Source organism: Salvelinus fontinalis, chromosome 32 (genome assembly GCF_029448725.1).
Source record: "Salvelinus fontinalis isolate EN_2023a chromosome 32, ASM2944872v1, whole genome shotgun sequence".
Taxonomy (NCBI): Eukaryota; Metazoa; Chordata; class Actinopteri; order Salmoniformes; family Salmonidae; genus Salvelinus; species Salvelinus fontinalis.
This window is the reverse complement of record NC_074696.1, coordinates 8,552,276-8,568,078: the sequence shown is the minus strand read 5'-3', so window position 1 is coordinate 8,568,078 and position 15,803 is coordinate 8,552,276. Positions and strand designations below refer to the sequence as shown.

General features: G+C 43.0%; 1 protein-coding gene across 3 annotated transcripts in view; it reads right to left on the bottom strand.

Moving 5' to 3' along the window:
* LOC129830686 (KH domain-containing, RNA-binding, signal transduction-associated protein 1-like) overlaps positions 1-15,803 on the bottom strand; it is a 48,757-nt gene that overhangs the window by 23,038 nt on the left and 9,916 nt on the right. For all 3 annotated transcript variants that reach the window (XR_008755619.1, XM_055893289.1, XM_055893290.1), the window contains exons 3-4: positions 4,626-4,742; positions 3,924-4,070 (exon numbers count right to left, since the gene is read on the bottom strand). Coding sequence is in view for 2 of the 3 variants with exons in the window: in XM_055893289.1 (XP_055749264.1) it covers positions 3,924-4,070; positions 4,626-4,742 (264 nt within the window). In the remaining variant the exon portion in view is untranslated. The remainder of the gene's footprint in view (positions 1-3,923; positions 4,071-4,625; positions 4,743-15,803) is intronic.

Genomic DNA, 15,803 nt, shown 5'->3' with positions numbered 1-15,803 from the left:
GAGTAACACCCAAAAATTTCTTGGGGGGGGGCTAAGAGGTAGTGGGCCAAGGGCAGGTAGGAGACCTGCGCCCACTTCCCAGGCTTACCGTGGAGAGCGGGAGTACGGGCAGGCGCCGTGTTACGCAGTAGAGCGCACGGTGTCTCCTGTACGAGTGCATAGCCCAGTGCGGGTTATTCCACCTCCCCGCACTGGTAGGGCTAGATTGGGCATTGAGCCAGGTGTCATGAGGCCGGCTCAACGCGTCTGGTCTCCAGTGCGTCTCCTCGGGCCGGCATACATGGCACCTGCCTTACGCATGGTTTCCCCGGTTCGCCTACATAGCCCGGTGCGGGTTATTCCACCTCCCCGCACTGGTCGGGCGACCGGGAGCATTCAACCAGGTAAGGTTGGGCAGGCTCAATGCTCAAGAGAGCCAGTACGCCTGCACGGTCCGGTATTTCCGGCGCCACCTCCCCGCCCCAGCCTAGTACCTACAGTGCCTACACTACGCACTAGGCTACCAGTGCGTTTCCAGAGCCCTGTTCCTCCTCCATGCACTCTCCCTGTAGTGCGTGTATCCAGTTCGGTGCCTCCAGTTCCGGCACCACGCACTAAGCCTCCTGTGCGTCTCCAGAGCCCTGTACACACTGTTTCTTCTCCCCCTACTAATCCTGATGTGCTTGCCCTCAGCCCGGTGCCACCAGTGCCGGTACCACGCACCAGGTATAGAGTGGGCTTTGAGAGTCCAGTGTGCCCTGTCCCTGCTCCCCGCACTAGTATGAAGGTGCGTGTCCTTAGCCCGGTGCCTCCAGTTCCGGCACCACGCACCAGGTCTACAGTGCGCCTTATCCGGCCAGAGCCATCCGTCTCCCCAGCGCCATCTAAGCCATCCGTCTCCCCAGCGCCATCTGAGCCATCCGTCTCCCCAGCGCCATCTGAGCCATCCGTCTCCCCAGCGCCATCTGAGCCATCCGTCTCCCCAGCGCCATCTGAGCCATCCGTCTCCCCAGCGCCATCTGAGCCATCCGTCTCCCCAGCGCCATCTGAGCCATCCGTCTCCCCAGCGCCATCTGAGCCATCCGTCTCCCCAGCGCCGTCTGAGCCATCCGTCTGCAATGAGCCTGCAAAGCCGCCCGTCTGCCATGAGCCTACAGAGCCGTCCGCCAGACAGGAACCGCTAGAGCCGTCCGCCAGACAGGAGCCGCTAGAGCCGCCCGCCAGACAGGAGCCGCTAGAGCCGCCCGCCAGACAGGAGCCGCTAGAGCCGCCCGCCAGACAGGAGCCGCTAGAGCCGCCCGCCAGACAGGAGCCGCTAGAGCCGCCAACCAGACAGGATCCGCCAGAGCCGCCAACCAGACAGGATCTGCCAGAGCCGCCAGCGAGCCATGAGCAGCCAGAGCCGCCAGCGAGCCATGAGCGTCGAGAGCCGTCAGCCTGCCATGAGCGTCGAGAGCCGTCAGCCTGCCATGAGCGTCGAGAGCCGTCAGCCTGCCATGAGCGTCGAGAGCCGTCAGCCTGCCATGAGCGTCGAGAGCCGTCAGCCTGCCATGAGCGTCGAGAGCCGTCAGCCTGCCATGAGCGTCGAGAGCCGTCAGCCTGCCATGAGCGTCGAGAGCCGTCAGCCTGCCATGAGCGTCGAGAGCCGTCAGCCTGCCATGAGCGTCGAGAGCCGTCAGCCTGCCATGAGCGTCGAGAGCCGTCAGCCAGCCATGAGCGTCGAGAGCCGTCAGCCAGCCATGAGCGTCGAGAGCCGTCAGCCAGCCATGAGCGTCGAGAGCCGTCAGCCTGCCATGAGCGTCCAGATTCGTCAGTCAGCCATGAGCTGCCCTTCAGCCAGAAACGGCTATATACCCAGAACTGCCCATCAGTCCAGAGCTGTCTCTCTGTCCGGAGCTGCCTTTCAGTCCGGAGTTGCCCCTCTATCCTGATCTCCCTCTCTATCTTGAGCTACCTCTATTTTCTGATCTATCCCTCTGTCTGGTGCTATCCCTCTGTCTTGATTTATCTCTCTGTCCCGGTGCTGTCCCTGTCATTGATGTTACTAAGAGGATTTTGTGGGGGTAAATTGAGGGTGGACATTTTTAGGGGGAGAGGGAGGTTAGGATTGATTATGGTGGGGTGGGGACCTCGCCCGGAGCCTGAGCCACCACCGTGGTCAGATGCCCACCCAGACCCTCCCCTAGACTTTGTGCTGGTGCGCCCAGAGTTCGCACCTTATGGGGGGGGTTATGTCACGTTCCTGACCTATTTCTGTTAGTTTGTTATATGTGTTAGTTGGTCAGGACGTGAGTTTGGGTGGGCATTCTATGTTTTTGTTTCTATGTTGGTTTTTGGGTTGCCTGGTATGGCTCTTAATTAGAGGCAGGTGTTTGGCGTTCCTCTAATTAAGAGTCATATTTAGGTAGGCGTTGTCACAGTGTTCGTTGTGGGTGATTGTCTTCCGTGTCTGTGTCTGTACACCACGTGGGACTGTTTACGATTTGTTCGGTTTGTGTAGCCTATGTTCCTATTCGTGCGTTTTCTTGTTTTATGTAAGTACGTCGTCTAGGTCTGTCTACACTGTTTGTTGTTTTGTTAGTTTAATCAAGTTCGTGTTTCGTTAATAAAATATGTCTGTTCTCTACGCTGCGCCTTGGTTCCCTCAATACTCCTCCTCTTCGTCCGAAGATGAAGAGGAGGAGGAATGCCGTTACACTGCAGATGTGTCCCTTTCATAGGACACAGCAAATTGGGCAGTCTTAGCTAGTGTTTTTTTTTTCAGTGTGACGTTTCTAGTGTCGATTCAAGAGTTAAATTAACACTCAGGTGGTGTAGAAAGAACCCCAGTGTTGGTGTTAGTAACCAGAGTTTAACCACGCATCATATTTCCCAGCATGCTTTATTGCAGGCTGATTTTTAGAAGTGTTTGTTTCAATATCTGTTTCTGCAGGTACATTGATTGATTAATTAATGTTATGCTTCTCAAATATTTTTTATTTAATCTTTAAGTAAGTTAAGAACAAATTCTTATTTTACAATGACAGCCTACCCCGGCTTAACCCTCCCCTAACCCGGACGACGCTGGGCCAATTGTGTGCCGCCCTATGGGACTCCCCATCACCGCTTGGAATCGAACCAGGATCTGTAGTGACGCATCTAGATGCAGTGTCTTAGACCGCTGCGCCACTTGGGAGCCCCTAAATATAAAAGCATTTTTCAAAAATAATCCGATCTGTTACTTGGATTTATAGCACCCGTTACTGAAATGCTAGTTCCAGTTTATATGGTGTATGTAGTGTGATATTTAAAATCATACCCTGGCAGTCATTCTGAATGCATGTTGCAGGTGAATAACAAATCCAAATGTTGGATATCCCCACTCTGGGTGGATGTCAATAGGAATTACACATCACTTCGCAAGCCAGTATAATGCGATTTTCAGTTTCATGGAGCCTGTAAACTAGGCCCTTAAAAAGGGAGTAAACTATGAGTTTCAGGCCACTGTATTAGGGTAAAACTAGGCCCTTAAAAGAAGGCTTTATGAAATATGTATTGTACTTTTAATGACAACATATTCACTTAGGAGCTCACTTGGTGAAGGCCAAAAGACTAAAAATGAATGCAACAATCATGTCTCTGTCACTAGCAAACACCGTCATGGTGTTCATGATCACTTGAAGATTCACTTGAAATGGCACCCTGGGAAATATGCAAATGAACCATACAGCAACTCTGGTCCTAGAGGGCCGAAACATTACTGGTTTTGTTTGGTTCTTCATAGAACCTTCCCATTTTGTGGTTCTTCAGAGACACTAAAATGGTTCCCGTATAGCACCGCTCTCAAGAACCTTATTTGGTTTCAACTTGTACCTTTAATTATTTATTTTAGGGGCAGACAAGGAAAATAAAAGAACTGGAACTTACAGAACCACCACACTTAATAAAAGTCTAATTCCACTCACAGGAAACAGGAACTTCTTGACTTCCTCCATGGCGTGTGCCATGCGTAGATAAGCCTCGGGCACGGGGGCAAACACCTCGATGAAGACATGCAGCTCCATAGACAGGTGTGCGTACTTGGGCTCACCACCTTTCCTCTGACCCTCCTCCTGAAACACAACAACACAGGACAGTTAGAGAGCTTATTGAGGAAGACAAGCCACCTCGGTCTGGGTCTGTGTGTGTAACATGCCAGGTGTGTATAACATGCCAGGTGGGTATAACATGCCAGGTGTGTATAACATGCCAGGTGTGTATAACATGCCAGGTGTGTATAACATGCCAGGTGTGTATAACATGCCAGGTGTGTAACATGCCAGGTGTGTATAACATGCCAGGTGTGTGTGTGTGTGTGTGTGTGTGTGTGTGTGTGTGTGTGTGTGTGTGTGTGTGTGTGTGTGTGTGTGTGTGTGTGTGTTTAATTTGCCAGGTGTGTGTGTGTGTGTGTGTGTGTGTGTGTGTGTGTGTGTGTGTGTGTGTGTGTGTGTGTGTGTGTGTGTGTGTGTGTGTGTGTGTGTGTGTGTGTGTGTGTGTAACATGCCAGGTGTGTGTGTGTGTGTGTGTGTAACATGCCAGGTGTGTGTGTAACATGCCAGGTGTGTGTGTAACATGCCAGGTGTGTGTGTAACATGCCAGGTGTGTGTGTAACATGCCAGATCACTCACCTTCGCCTTGTCCCTCATGGAACCTTTGCCCAGTACAGAGATCTTGGCCCCAGTCTCTTCCTGAAGGCGTTTGATTGTGTTGCCCTGAGGGCCAAGAATCTTCCCCACAAAGTTGAACTGGAAACAGGACAAACAAGACAGGTTCAGACCACAGAATATCTAACACGGTTTCTTGTGTACCAGCGTGCAGGGAAGCATATGGCTGTGTCTTCTGTACTTGCTACATAAACCATAGAGTTTCAGTGTGGGTCCTTAGTGGTGTGTGGGTCAGCTGTTTGGTCACCTGCACCCACACGCAATTGCTAATAACCCACACGTAACTGCCCGACTATACATGTGATGAAGTGGAAATCAGAGGCCACACCCGACCCTAACCTGCTAATATAGAACATGCTCTGTTGGCTACAGTCAGAGACGGCGGAATTACTTTTTGACAGGGGGGTGCACCATGTTTTGACAGGGGGGTGCACCATTTTTTGACAGGGGGGTGCACCATTTTTTGACAGGTGGTGCATGATTTTTGGGGGGCCTAAATTAGATGTTTCTGCTTATAATTCCAGACATTTCAGTAGGCTATTTGTTAGTCGACTTTGTCTATAATTAGATAGATGCAGCTTCTCTTCTGTCATTGCATGTTGCCCTACAGAAGACTAAATCAACTCTTCCTCAACAGAATGACGTCATAAAGGGATAGAATGTGAATGCTTCAAGCTAGTTGACGTCGATACGTTTCTCTGTCATTTCTTCCTCTTTTGCAGAGCAAAAGATCATTTTTTAATTGACCGGGGAGAAAATGCAATAACTCAAAAGCCGTAGTTAACCGTCTGGATCAAAAATAAATAAAAAATGTTAAAAAAAATGGAAAGATTTTCTGTGCTAGGTTTCCAAATGACATCAGTTTGACCGGTTGTAAGGAAACAGAAAAGCTGTGAAAATGACCCAACATGTTTCTGATAAGATATCAGTTCTCCTTGGATGCATATTTTATGTGGTTAAAATACTATCAGCTTGGATGCTGAAAGACAGCACCTCTACAGACGCTAAATAATTGCATTTGCATTCTCCCAAGATGGCAAAAATAAAAAATAAAACATATTTCTCCACTTCTGTCCAAAACACATAGCCTCCCTTTGGTGTGTGTCATTGTACTGCAATAAACACTTCATTCTGCAGGAGTTAATAGTAAGGCGATGTGAGAGGTTATAGACCTACAGTCAAGAGTCCTGATTTCAGAGTCAGTTTAACCCATCTGAACAGTAGGCCTCAGTTCCCTTTGACGTGTCATAGGACTATTTGAAGCACTACCATCATCCTCTCTCACCACCGCCTCAACATCACTCTATTCTTAACTCTCCGTTTCCCAGCTTTTCTCTTATTGAATTAAACTCCGACAATGTCCCTTTTTTTTTGCCTCTGTGGATCGACGATCACTTTTTCTGCCTGTTCCCAAAACCATTTGGCGATTGGCGTGTAGATTATTTGGCACGCGTACAGTTAGGTCCTACGGGTTAGGCTTACGCACTATGCCAGATAGCCTAAAATAATGAGAGGGGAAAAACCTTGATGTGGCCTATAGATATAAAATTGCACAATAATTATACATTTTTAGATTTTTTTTTATGGTATCGTTTTTTTAAACCCGCCTGCGGATATAACCACAGGGACAGCGGGTTTTAAGTCAACCCGCACATCACTATGGGTCATATCGCCTTTCCCAATACAAATGTGTCAGACCTTCAATAGAGTAAGGAATTGGGCAAAAAGGCATTTGAAACATGAAGAAACTATAATGGAACAATTGTGCAAAACCCCGTGGTCACCCTCCCCGTGGTCACCCGCCCCGTGGTCACCCTCCCCGTGGTCACCCACCCCGTGGTCTCACACACCCCGTGGTCACACACACCCCGTGGTCACACACACACCGTGGTCACACACACACCGTGGTCACACACACACCGTGCAAAGTTCTACCTACCATGTAATCACCATATAAATACAGAGTTTTAGTGAAGCTTAAAATAATGAGGGACCAGGAAATGGCTTAACTGGGACTCTGGGTGACCGGAATCTTTGGCCAATTAGTGAACATTATTCAAATAAAACCAGAACTACTCAAGACATCAAAGCTCTGATTTGAGGAACCCTGTCTAGAGAAAGTTGACAGTCTCTCTGGTCTAAGTGGAGTCACCTATTCTACTGTGTCTTAGTCTATTCTACTGTATGTTAGTCTGTTCTCCTGTATCTTAGTCTATTCTACTGTATCTTAGTCTGTTCTACTGTATCTTAGTCTGTTCTACTGTATCTTAGTCTGTTCTACTGTATCTTAGTCTGTTCTACTGTATCTTAGTCTGTTCTACTGTATCTTAGTCTATTCTACTGTATCTTAGTCTATTCTACTGTATCTTAGTCTGTTCTACTGTATCTTAGTCTGTTCTACTGTATCTTAGTCTGTTCTACTGTATCTTAGTCTGTTCTACTGTATCTTAGTCTGTTCTACTGTGTCTTAGTCTGTTCTACTGTGTCGTAGTCTGTTCTACTGTATCGTAGTCTGTTCTACTGTATCTTAGTCTGTTCTACTGTATCTTAGTCTGTTCTACCGTATCTTAGTCTGTTCTACCGTGTCTTAGTCTGTTCTACCGTGTCTTAGTCTGTTCTACTGTGTCTTAGTCTGTTCTACTGTGTCTTAGTCTATTCTACTGTATCTTAGTCTATTCTACTGTATCGTAGTCTGTTCTACCGTATCTTAGTCTGTTCTACCGTATCTTAGTCTGTTCTACCGTGTTTTAGTCTGTTCTACTGTGTCTTAGTCTGTTCTACTGTGTCTTAGTCTATTCTACTGTATCTTAGTCTATTCTACTGTATCGTAGTCTGTTCTACTGTATCTTAGTCTGTTCTACCGTATCTTAGTCTGTTCTACTGTGTCTTAGTCTATTCTACTGTGTCTTAGTCTATTCTACTGTATCTTAGTCTGGTCTACTGTGTGTTTGTTCTACTGTATCTTAGTCTGTTCTACTGTATCTTAGTCTACTGTGTCTTAGTCTGTTTTACTGTGTCGTAGTCTGTTCTACTGTGTGTTAGTCTGTTCTACTGTGTGTTAGTCTGTTCTACTGTGTGTTAGTCTGTTCTACTGTATCTCAGTCTGTTCTACTGTATCTCAGTCTGTTCTACTGTGTGTTAGTCTGTTCTACTGTGTGTTAGTCTGTTCTACTGTGTGTTAGTCTGTTCTACTGTGTGTTAGTCTGTTCTACTGTATCTTAGTCTGTTCTACTGTATCTTAGTCTGTTCTACTGTATCTCAGTCTGTTCTACTGTGTGTTAGTCTATTCTACTGTGTGTTAGTCTGTTCTACTGTATCTTAGTCTGTTCTACTGTGTCGTAGTCTGTTCTACTGTATCGTAGTCTGTTCTACTGTATCTTAGTCTGTTCTACTGTATCTTAGTCTGTTCTACCGTATCTTAGTCTGTTCTACCGTGTCTTAGTCTGTTCTACCGTGTCTTAGTCTGTTCTACTGTGTCTTAGTCTGTTCTACTGTGTCTTAGTCTATTCTACTGTATCTTAGTCTATTCTACTGTATCGTAGTCTGTTCTACCGTATCTTAGTCTGTTCTACCGTATCTTAGTCTGTTCTACCGTGTCTTAGTCTGTTCTACTGTGTCTTAGTCTGTTCTACTGTGTCTTAGTCTATTCTACTGTATCTTAGTCTATTCTACTGTATCGTAGTCTGTTCTACTGTATCTTAGTCTGTTCTACCGTATCTTAGTCTGTTCTACTGTGTCTTAGTCTATTCTACTGTGTCTTAGTCTATTCTACTGTATCTTAGTCTGGTCTACTGTGTGTTTGTTCTACTGTATCTTAGTCTGTTCTACTGTATCTTAGTCTACTGTGTCTTAGTCTGTTTTACTGTGTCGTAGTCTGTTCTACTGTGTGTTAGTCTGTTCTACTGTGTGTTAGTCTGTTCTACTGTGTGTTAGTCTGTTCTACTGTATCTCAGTCTGTTCTACTGTATCTCAGTCTGTTCTACTGTGTGTTAGTCTGTTCTACTGTGTGTTAGTCTGTTCTACTGTGTGTTAGTCTGTTCTACTGTATCTTAGTCTGTTCTACTGTATCTTAGTCTGTTCTACTGTATCTCAGTCTGTTCTACTGTGTGTTAGTCTATTCTACTGTGTGTTAGTCTGTTCTACTGTATCTTAGTCTGTTCTACTGTATCTCAGTCTGTTCTACTGTGTCTTAGTCTGTTCTACTGTGTCGTAGTCTGTTCTACTGTATCTTAGTCTGTTCTACTGTGTGTTAGTCTGTTCTACTGTATCTTAGTCTGTTCTACTGTATCTTAGTCTGTTCTACTGTGTGTTAGTCTGTTCTACTGTGTGTTAGTCTGTTCTACTGTGTGTTAGTCTGTTCTACTGTGTGTTAGTCTGTTCTACTGTGTCTTAGTCTGTTCTACTGTGTCTTAGTCTGTTCTACTGTATCTTAGTCTGTTCTACTGTATCTTAGTCTGTTCTACTGTATCTTAGTCTGTTCTACTGTGTGTTAGTCTGTTCTACTGTATCTTAGTCTGTTCTACTGTATCTCAGTCTGTTCTACTGTGTATTAGTCTGTTCTACTGTGTGTTAGTCTGTTCTACTGTGTGTTAGTCTGTTCTACTGTATCTCAGTCTGTTCTACTGTGTGTTAGTCTGTTCTACTGTGTGTTTGTTCTACTGTATCTCAGTCTGTTCTACTGTGTTAGTCTGTTCTACTGTGTGTTAGTCTGTTCTACTGTGTGTTAGTCTGTTCTACTGTGTCTTAGTCTGTTCTACTGTATCTTAGTCTGTTCTACTGTATCTTAGTCTGTTCTACTGTATCTCAGTCTGTTCTACTGTGTGTTAGTCTGTTCTACTGTGTGTTAGTCTGTTCTACTGTGTGTTAGTCTGTTCTACTGTGTGTTAGTCTGTTCTACTGTATCTTAGTCTGTTCTACTGTATCTTAGTCTGTTCTACTGTATCTTAGTCTATTCTACTGTGTGTTAGTCTGTTCTACTGTATCTTAGTCTGTTCTACTGTATCTTAGTCTGTTCTACTGTATCTCAGTCTGTTCTACTGTATCTCAGTCTGTTCTACTGTATCTTAGTCTGTTCTACTGTATCTCAGTCTGTTCTACTGTATCTTAGTCTATTCTACTGTATCTTAGTCTATTCTACTGTGTGTTAGTCTGTTCTACTGTATCTCAGTCTGTTCTACTGTGTCTTAGTCTATTCTACTGTGTCTTAGTCTGTTCTACTGTGTCTTAGTCTATTCTACTGTATCTTAGTCTATTCTACTGTATCGTAGTCTGTTCTACTGTATCTTAGTCTGTTCTACCGTATCTTAGTCTGTTCTACGGTGTCTTAGTCTATTCTACTGTGTCTTAGTCTATTCTACTGTATCTTAGTCTGGTCTACTGTGTGTTTGTTCTACTGTATCTTAGTCTGTTCTACTGTATCTCAGTCTGTTCTACTGTATCAGTCTGTTCTACTGTATCTCAGTCTGTTCTACTGTGTGTTAGTCTGTTCTACTGTGTGTTAGTCTGTTCTACTGTATCTTAGTCTGTTCTACTGTATCTCAGTCTGTTCTACTGTATCTCAGTCTGTTCTACTGTGTGTTAGTCTGTTCTACTGTATCTTAGTCTGTTCTACTGTATCTCAGTCTGTTCTACTGTATCTCAGTCTGTTCTACTGTGTGTTAGTCTATTCTACTGTGTGTTAGTCTGTTCTACTGTATCTTAGTCTGTTCTACTGTATCTCAGTCTGTTCTACTGTGTCTTAGTCTGTTCTACTGTGTCGTAGTCTGTTCTACTGTATCTTAGTCTGTTCTACTGTGTGTTAGTCTGTTCTACTGTATCTTAGTCTGTTCTACTGTATCTTAGTCTGTTCTACTGTATCTTAGTCTGTTCTACTGTATCTTAGTCTGTTCTACTGTATCTTAGTCTGTTCTACTGTGTGTTAGTCTGTTCTACTGTATCTTAGTCTGTTCTACTGTGTTAGTCTGTTCTACTGTGTTAGTCTGTTCTACTGTGTGTTAGTCTGTTCTACTGTGTGTTAGTCTGTTCTACTGTGTGTTAGTCTGTTCTACTGTATCTTAGTCTGTTCTACTGTGTCTTAGTCTGTTCTACTGTATCTTAGTCTGTTCTACTGTATCTTAGTCTGTTCTACTGTATCTCAGTCTGTTCTACTGTGTTAGTCTGTTCTACTGTGTGTTAGTCTGTTCTACTGTGTGTTAGTCTGTTCTACTGTATCTTAGTCTGTTCTACTGTGTCTTAGTCTGTTCTACTGTGTCTTAGTCTGTTCTACTGTATCTTAGTCTGTTCTACTGTATCTTAGTCTGTTCTACTGTGTGTTAGTCTGTTCTACTGTATCTTAGTCTGTTCTACTGTATCTTAGTCTGTTCTACTGTATCTCAGTCTGTTCTACTGTGTGTTAGTCTGTTCTACTGTGTGTTAGTCTGTTCTACTGTGTCTTAGTCTATTCTACTGTGTGTTAGTCTGTTCTACTGTATCTTAGTCTGTTCTACTGTATCTCAGTCTGTTCTACTGTGTGTTGGTCTGTTCTACTGTATCTTAGTCTGTTCTACTGTATCTCAGTCTGTTCTACTGTATCTTAGTCTATTCTACTGTGTGTTAGTCTGTTCTACTGTATCTTAGTCTGTTCTACTGTATCTCAGTCTGTTCTACTGTGTCTTAGTCTATTCTACTGTGTCTTAGTCTATTCTACTGTATCTTAGTCTATTCTACTGTGTGTAAGTCTGTTCTACTGTATCTTAGTCTGTTCTACTGTATCTCAGTCTGTTCTACTGTGTTAGTCTGTTCTACTGTATCTTAGTCTGTTCTACTGTATCTTAGTCTATTCTACTGTGTGTTAGTCTGTTCTACTGTATCTCAGACTGTTCTACTGTGTGTTAGTCTGTTCTACTGTATCTCAGTCTGTTCTACTGTATCTCAGTCTATTCTACTGTGTGTTAGTCTGTTCTACTGTGTCTTAGTCTGTTCTACTGTGTCTTAGTCTGTTCTACTGTGTCTTAGTCTGTTCTACTGTATCTTAGTCTATTCTACTGTATCTCAGTCTATTCTACTGTATCTCAGTCTATTCTACTGTATCTCAGTCTATTCTACTGTATCTCAGTCTGTTCTACTGTATCTCAGTCTGTTCTACTGTATCTCAGTCTGTTCTACTGTGTCTCAGTCTGTTCTACTGTGTCTTAGTCTATTCTACTGTGTCTTAGTCTATTCTACTGTATCTTAGTCTATTCTACTGTATCTTAGTCTATTCTACTGTATCTTAGTCTGTTCTACTGTGTGTTAGTCTGTTCTACTGTATCTTAGTCTGGTCTACTGTGTCTTAGTCTGGTCTACTGTGTTAGTCTGTTCTACTGTGTTAGTCTGTTCTACTGTGTTAGTCTGTTCTACTGTGTCTTAGTCTGTTCTACTGTATCTTAGTCGGTTCTACTGTATCTTAGTCGGTTCTACTGTATCTTAGTCTGTTCTACTGTATCTTAGTCTGTTCTACTGTATCTTAGTCTGTTCTACTGTATCTTAGTCGGTTCTACTGTGTCTTAGTCTGTTCTACTGTATCTTAGTCTGTTCTACTGTATCTTAGTCTGTTCTACTGTATCTTAGTCTGTTCTACTGTATCTTAGTCTGTTCTACTATGTGTTAGTCTGTTCTACTGTGTCTTAGTCTGTTCTACTGTGTCTTAGTCTGTTCTACTGTGTCTTAGTCTGTTCTACTGTGTCTTAGTCTGTTCTACTGTGTCTTAGTCTGTTCTACTGTGTCTTAGTCTGTTCTACTGTGTGTTTGTTCTACTGTATCTTAGTCTGTTCTACTGTATCTTAGTCTGTTCTACTGTGTGTTAGTCTATTCTACTGTGTGTTTGTTCTACTGTATCTTAGTCTGTTCTACTGTATCTTAGTCTGGTCTACTGTGTGTTAGTCTGTTCTACTGTGTCTTAGTCTGTTCTACTGTATCTTAGTCGGTTCTACTGTATCTTAGTCTGTTCTACTGTATCTTAGTCGGTTCTACTGTATCTTAGTCGGTTCTACTGTATCTTAGTCGGTTCTACTGTATCTTAGTCGGTTCTACTGTATCTTAGTCGGTTCTACTGTATCTTAGTCTGTTCTACTGTATCTTAGTCTGTTCTACTGTATCTTAGTCTGTTCTACTGTATGTTAGTCTGTTCTACTGTGTCTTAGTCTGTTCTACTGTGTCTTAGTCTGTTCTACTGTGTCTTAGTCTGTTCTACTGTGTCTTAGTCTGTTCTACTGTGTCTTAGTCTGTTCTACTGTGTCTTAGTCTGTTCTACTGTATCTTAGTCTGGTCTACTGTGTCTTAGTCTGGTCTACTGTGTCTTAGTCTGTTCTACTGTGTCTTAGTCTGTTCTACTGTGTCTTAGTCTGTTCTACTGTGTTAGTCTGTTCTACTGTGTCTTAGTCTGTTCTACTGTGTCTTAGTCTGTTCTACTGTATCTTAGTCGGTTCTACTGTATCTTAGTCGGTTCTACTGTATCTTAGTCTGTTCTACTGTATCTTAGTCGGTTCTACTGTGTCTTAGTCGGTTCTACTGTGTCTTAGTCTGTTCTACTGTATCTTAGTCTGTTCTACTGTATCTTAGTCTGTTCTACTGTATCTTAGTCTGTTCTACTGTATCTTAGTCTGTTCTACTGTATCTTAGTCTGTTCTACTGTGTCTTAGTCTGTTCTACTGTGTCTTAGTCTGTTCTACTGTGTCTTAGTCTGTTCTACTGTGTCTTAGTCTGTTCTACTGTGTCTTAGTCTGTTCTACTGTGTCTTAGTCTGTTCTACTGTGTCTTAGTCTGTTCTACTGTGTCTTAGTCTGTTCTACTGTGTGTTTGTTCTACTGTATCTTAGTCTGTTCTACTGTATCTTAGTCTGTTCTACTGTGTGTTAGTCTATTCTACTGTATCTTAGTCTGGTCTACTGTGTGTTTGTTCTACTGTATCTTAGTCTGTTCTACTGTATCTTAGTCTGGTCTACTGTGTGTTAGTCTGTTCTACTGTGTCTTAGTCGGTTCTACTGTATCTTAGTCGGTTCTACTGTATCTTAGTCGGTTCTACTGTATCTTAGTCGGTTCTACTGTATCTTAGTCGGTTCTACTGTATCTTAGTCGGTTCTACTGTATCTTAGTCGGTTCTACTGTATCTTAGTCGGTTCTACTGTATCTTAGTCGGTTCTACTGTATCTTAGTCTGTTCTACTGTATCTTAGTCTGTTCTACTGTATCTTAGTCGGTTCTACTGTATCTTAGTCTGTTCTACTGTATCTTAGTCTGTTCTACTGTATCTTAGTCTGTTCTACTGTATGTTAGTCTGTTCTACTGTGTCTTAGTCTGTTCTACTGTGTCTTAGTCTGTTCTACTGTGTCTTAGTCTGTTCTACTGTGTCTTAGTCTGTTCTACTGTGTCTTAGTCTGTTCTACTGTATCTTAGTCTGTTCTACTGTATCTTAGTCTGTTCTACTGTATCTTAGTCTGTTCTACTGTGTCTTAGTCTGTTCTACTGCGTCTTAGTCTGTTCTACTGCGTCTTAGTCTGTTCTACTGCGTCTTAGTCTGTTCTACTGCGTCTTAGTCTATTCTACTGCGTCTTAGTCTATTCTACTGCATCGTAGTCTATTCTACTGTATCGTAGTCTATTCTACTGTGTGTTAGTCTGTTCTACTGTATCTTAGTCTGTTCTACTGTGTCTTAGTCTGGTCTACTGTGTGTTAGTCTGTTCTACTGTATCTTAGTCTGTTCTACTGTATCTTAGTCTGTTCTACTGTGTCTTAGTCTGTTCTACTGTGTCTTAGTCTATTCTACTGTATCGTAGTCTATTCTACTGTATCGTAGTCTATTCTACTGTGTGTTAGTCTGTTCTACTGTATCTTAGTCTGTTCTACTGTGTCTTAGTCTGGTCTACTGTGTGTTAGTCTGTTCTACTGTGTCTTAGTCTGTTCTACTGCGTCTTAGTCTGTTCTACTGCGTCTTAGTCTGTTCTACTGTGTCTTAGTCTATTCTACTGTATCGTAGTCTATTCTACTGTATCGTAGTCTATTCTACTGTGTGTTAGTCTGTTCTACTGTATCTTAGTCTGTTCTACTGTGTCTTAGTCTGGTCTACTGTGTGTTAGTCTGTTCTACTGTGTGTTTGTTCTACTGTATCTTAGTCTGTTCTACTGTATCTTAGTCTGTTCTACTGTATCTTAGTCTGTTCTACTGTGTCTTAGTCTGTTCTACTGTGTCTTAGTCTGTTCTACTGTGTCTTAGTCTGTTCTACTGTGTCTTAGTCTGTTCTACTGTATCGTAGTCTATTCTACTGTATCGTAGTCTATTCTACTGTATCGTAGTCTATTCTACTGTGTGTTAGTCTGTTCTACTGTATTTTAGTCTGTTCTACTGTATCTTAGTCTGTTCTACAGTATCTTAGTCTGTTCTACTGTATCTTAGTCTGTTCTACTGTTTCTTAGTCTGTTCTACTGTATCGTAGTCTATTCTACTGTGTCTTAGTCTGTTCTACTGTATCTTAGTCTGTTCTACTGTATCGTAGTCTATTCTACTGTATCGTAGTCTATTCTACTGTGTGTTAGTCTGTTCTACTGTATCTTAGTCTGTTCTACTGTATCTTAGTCTGTTCTACTGTATCTTAGTCTGTTCTACTGTATGTTAGTCTGTTCTACTGTATCTTAGTCTGTTCTACTGTATCTTAGTCTATTCTACTGTATGTTAGTCTATCTAGTTGTGTGTGTGTGTGTGTGTGTGTATTGTCGTGAAATTGTTAGACATTACTTGTTAGATATTACTGCACCGTTGGAGCTACACAACACAAGCATTTCACTACACCCGCAATGACATCTGCTAAACACTCGAATGTGACCAATAAAATGTGATTTGAGCAATTGACGGATCAATGTCTCAAGAAAAAAAATGACTCATCACGGAAAGAACCACTTTTAACTACGCTTATATTTGTCATATGCCTACTGGTGATGGGAGGCGTCAATACAGTTAGATATTGGGAAATTATGTTTGACGATACATCGTATAGTTGTGACAACAATTGCCATATTATTTTTGGCCCTCTGCAGCAGACATATGATGAGCAATATGTTTGGAACATCGAATTGCAATACATATAGAATCGTGGGAAACGCTATACATATCGTATCGGCACCTTGGGGGGGGGG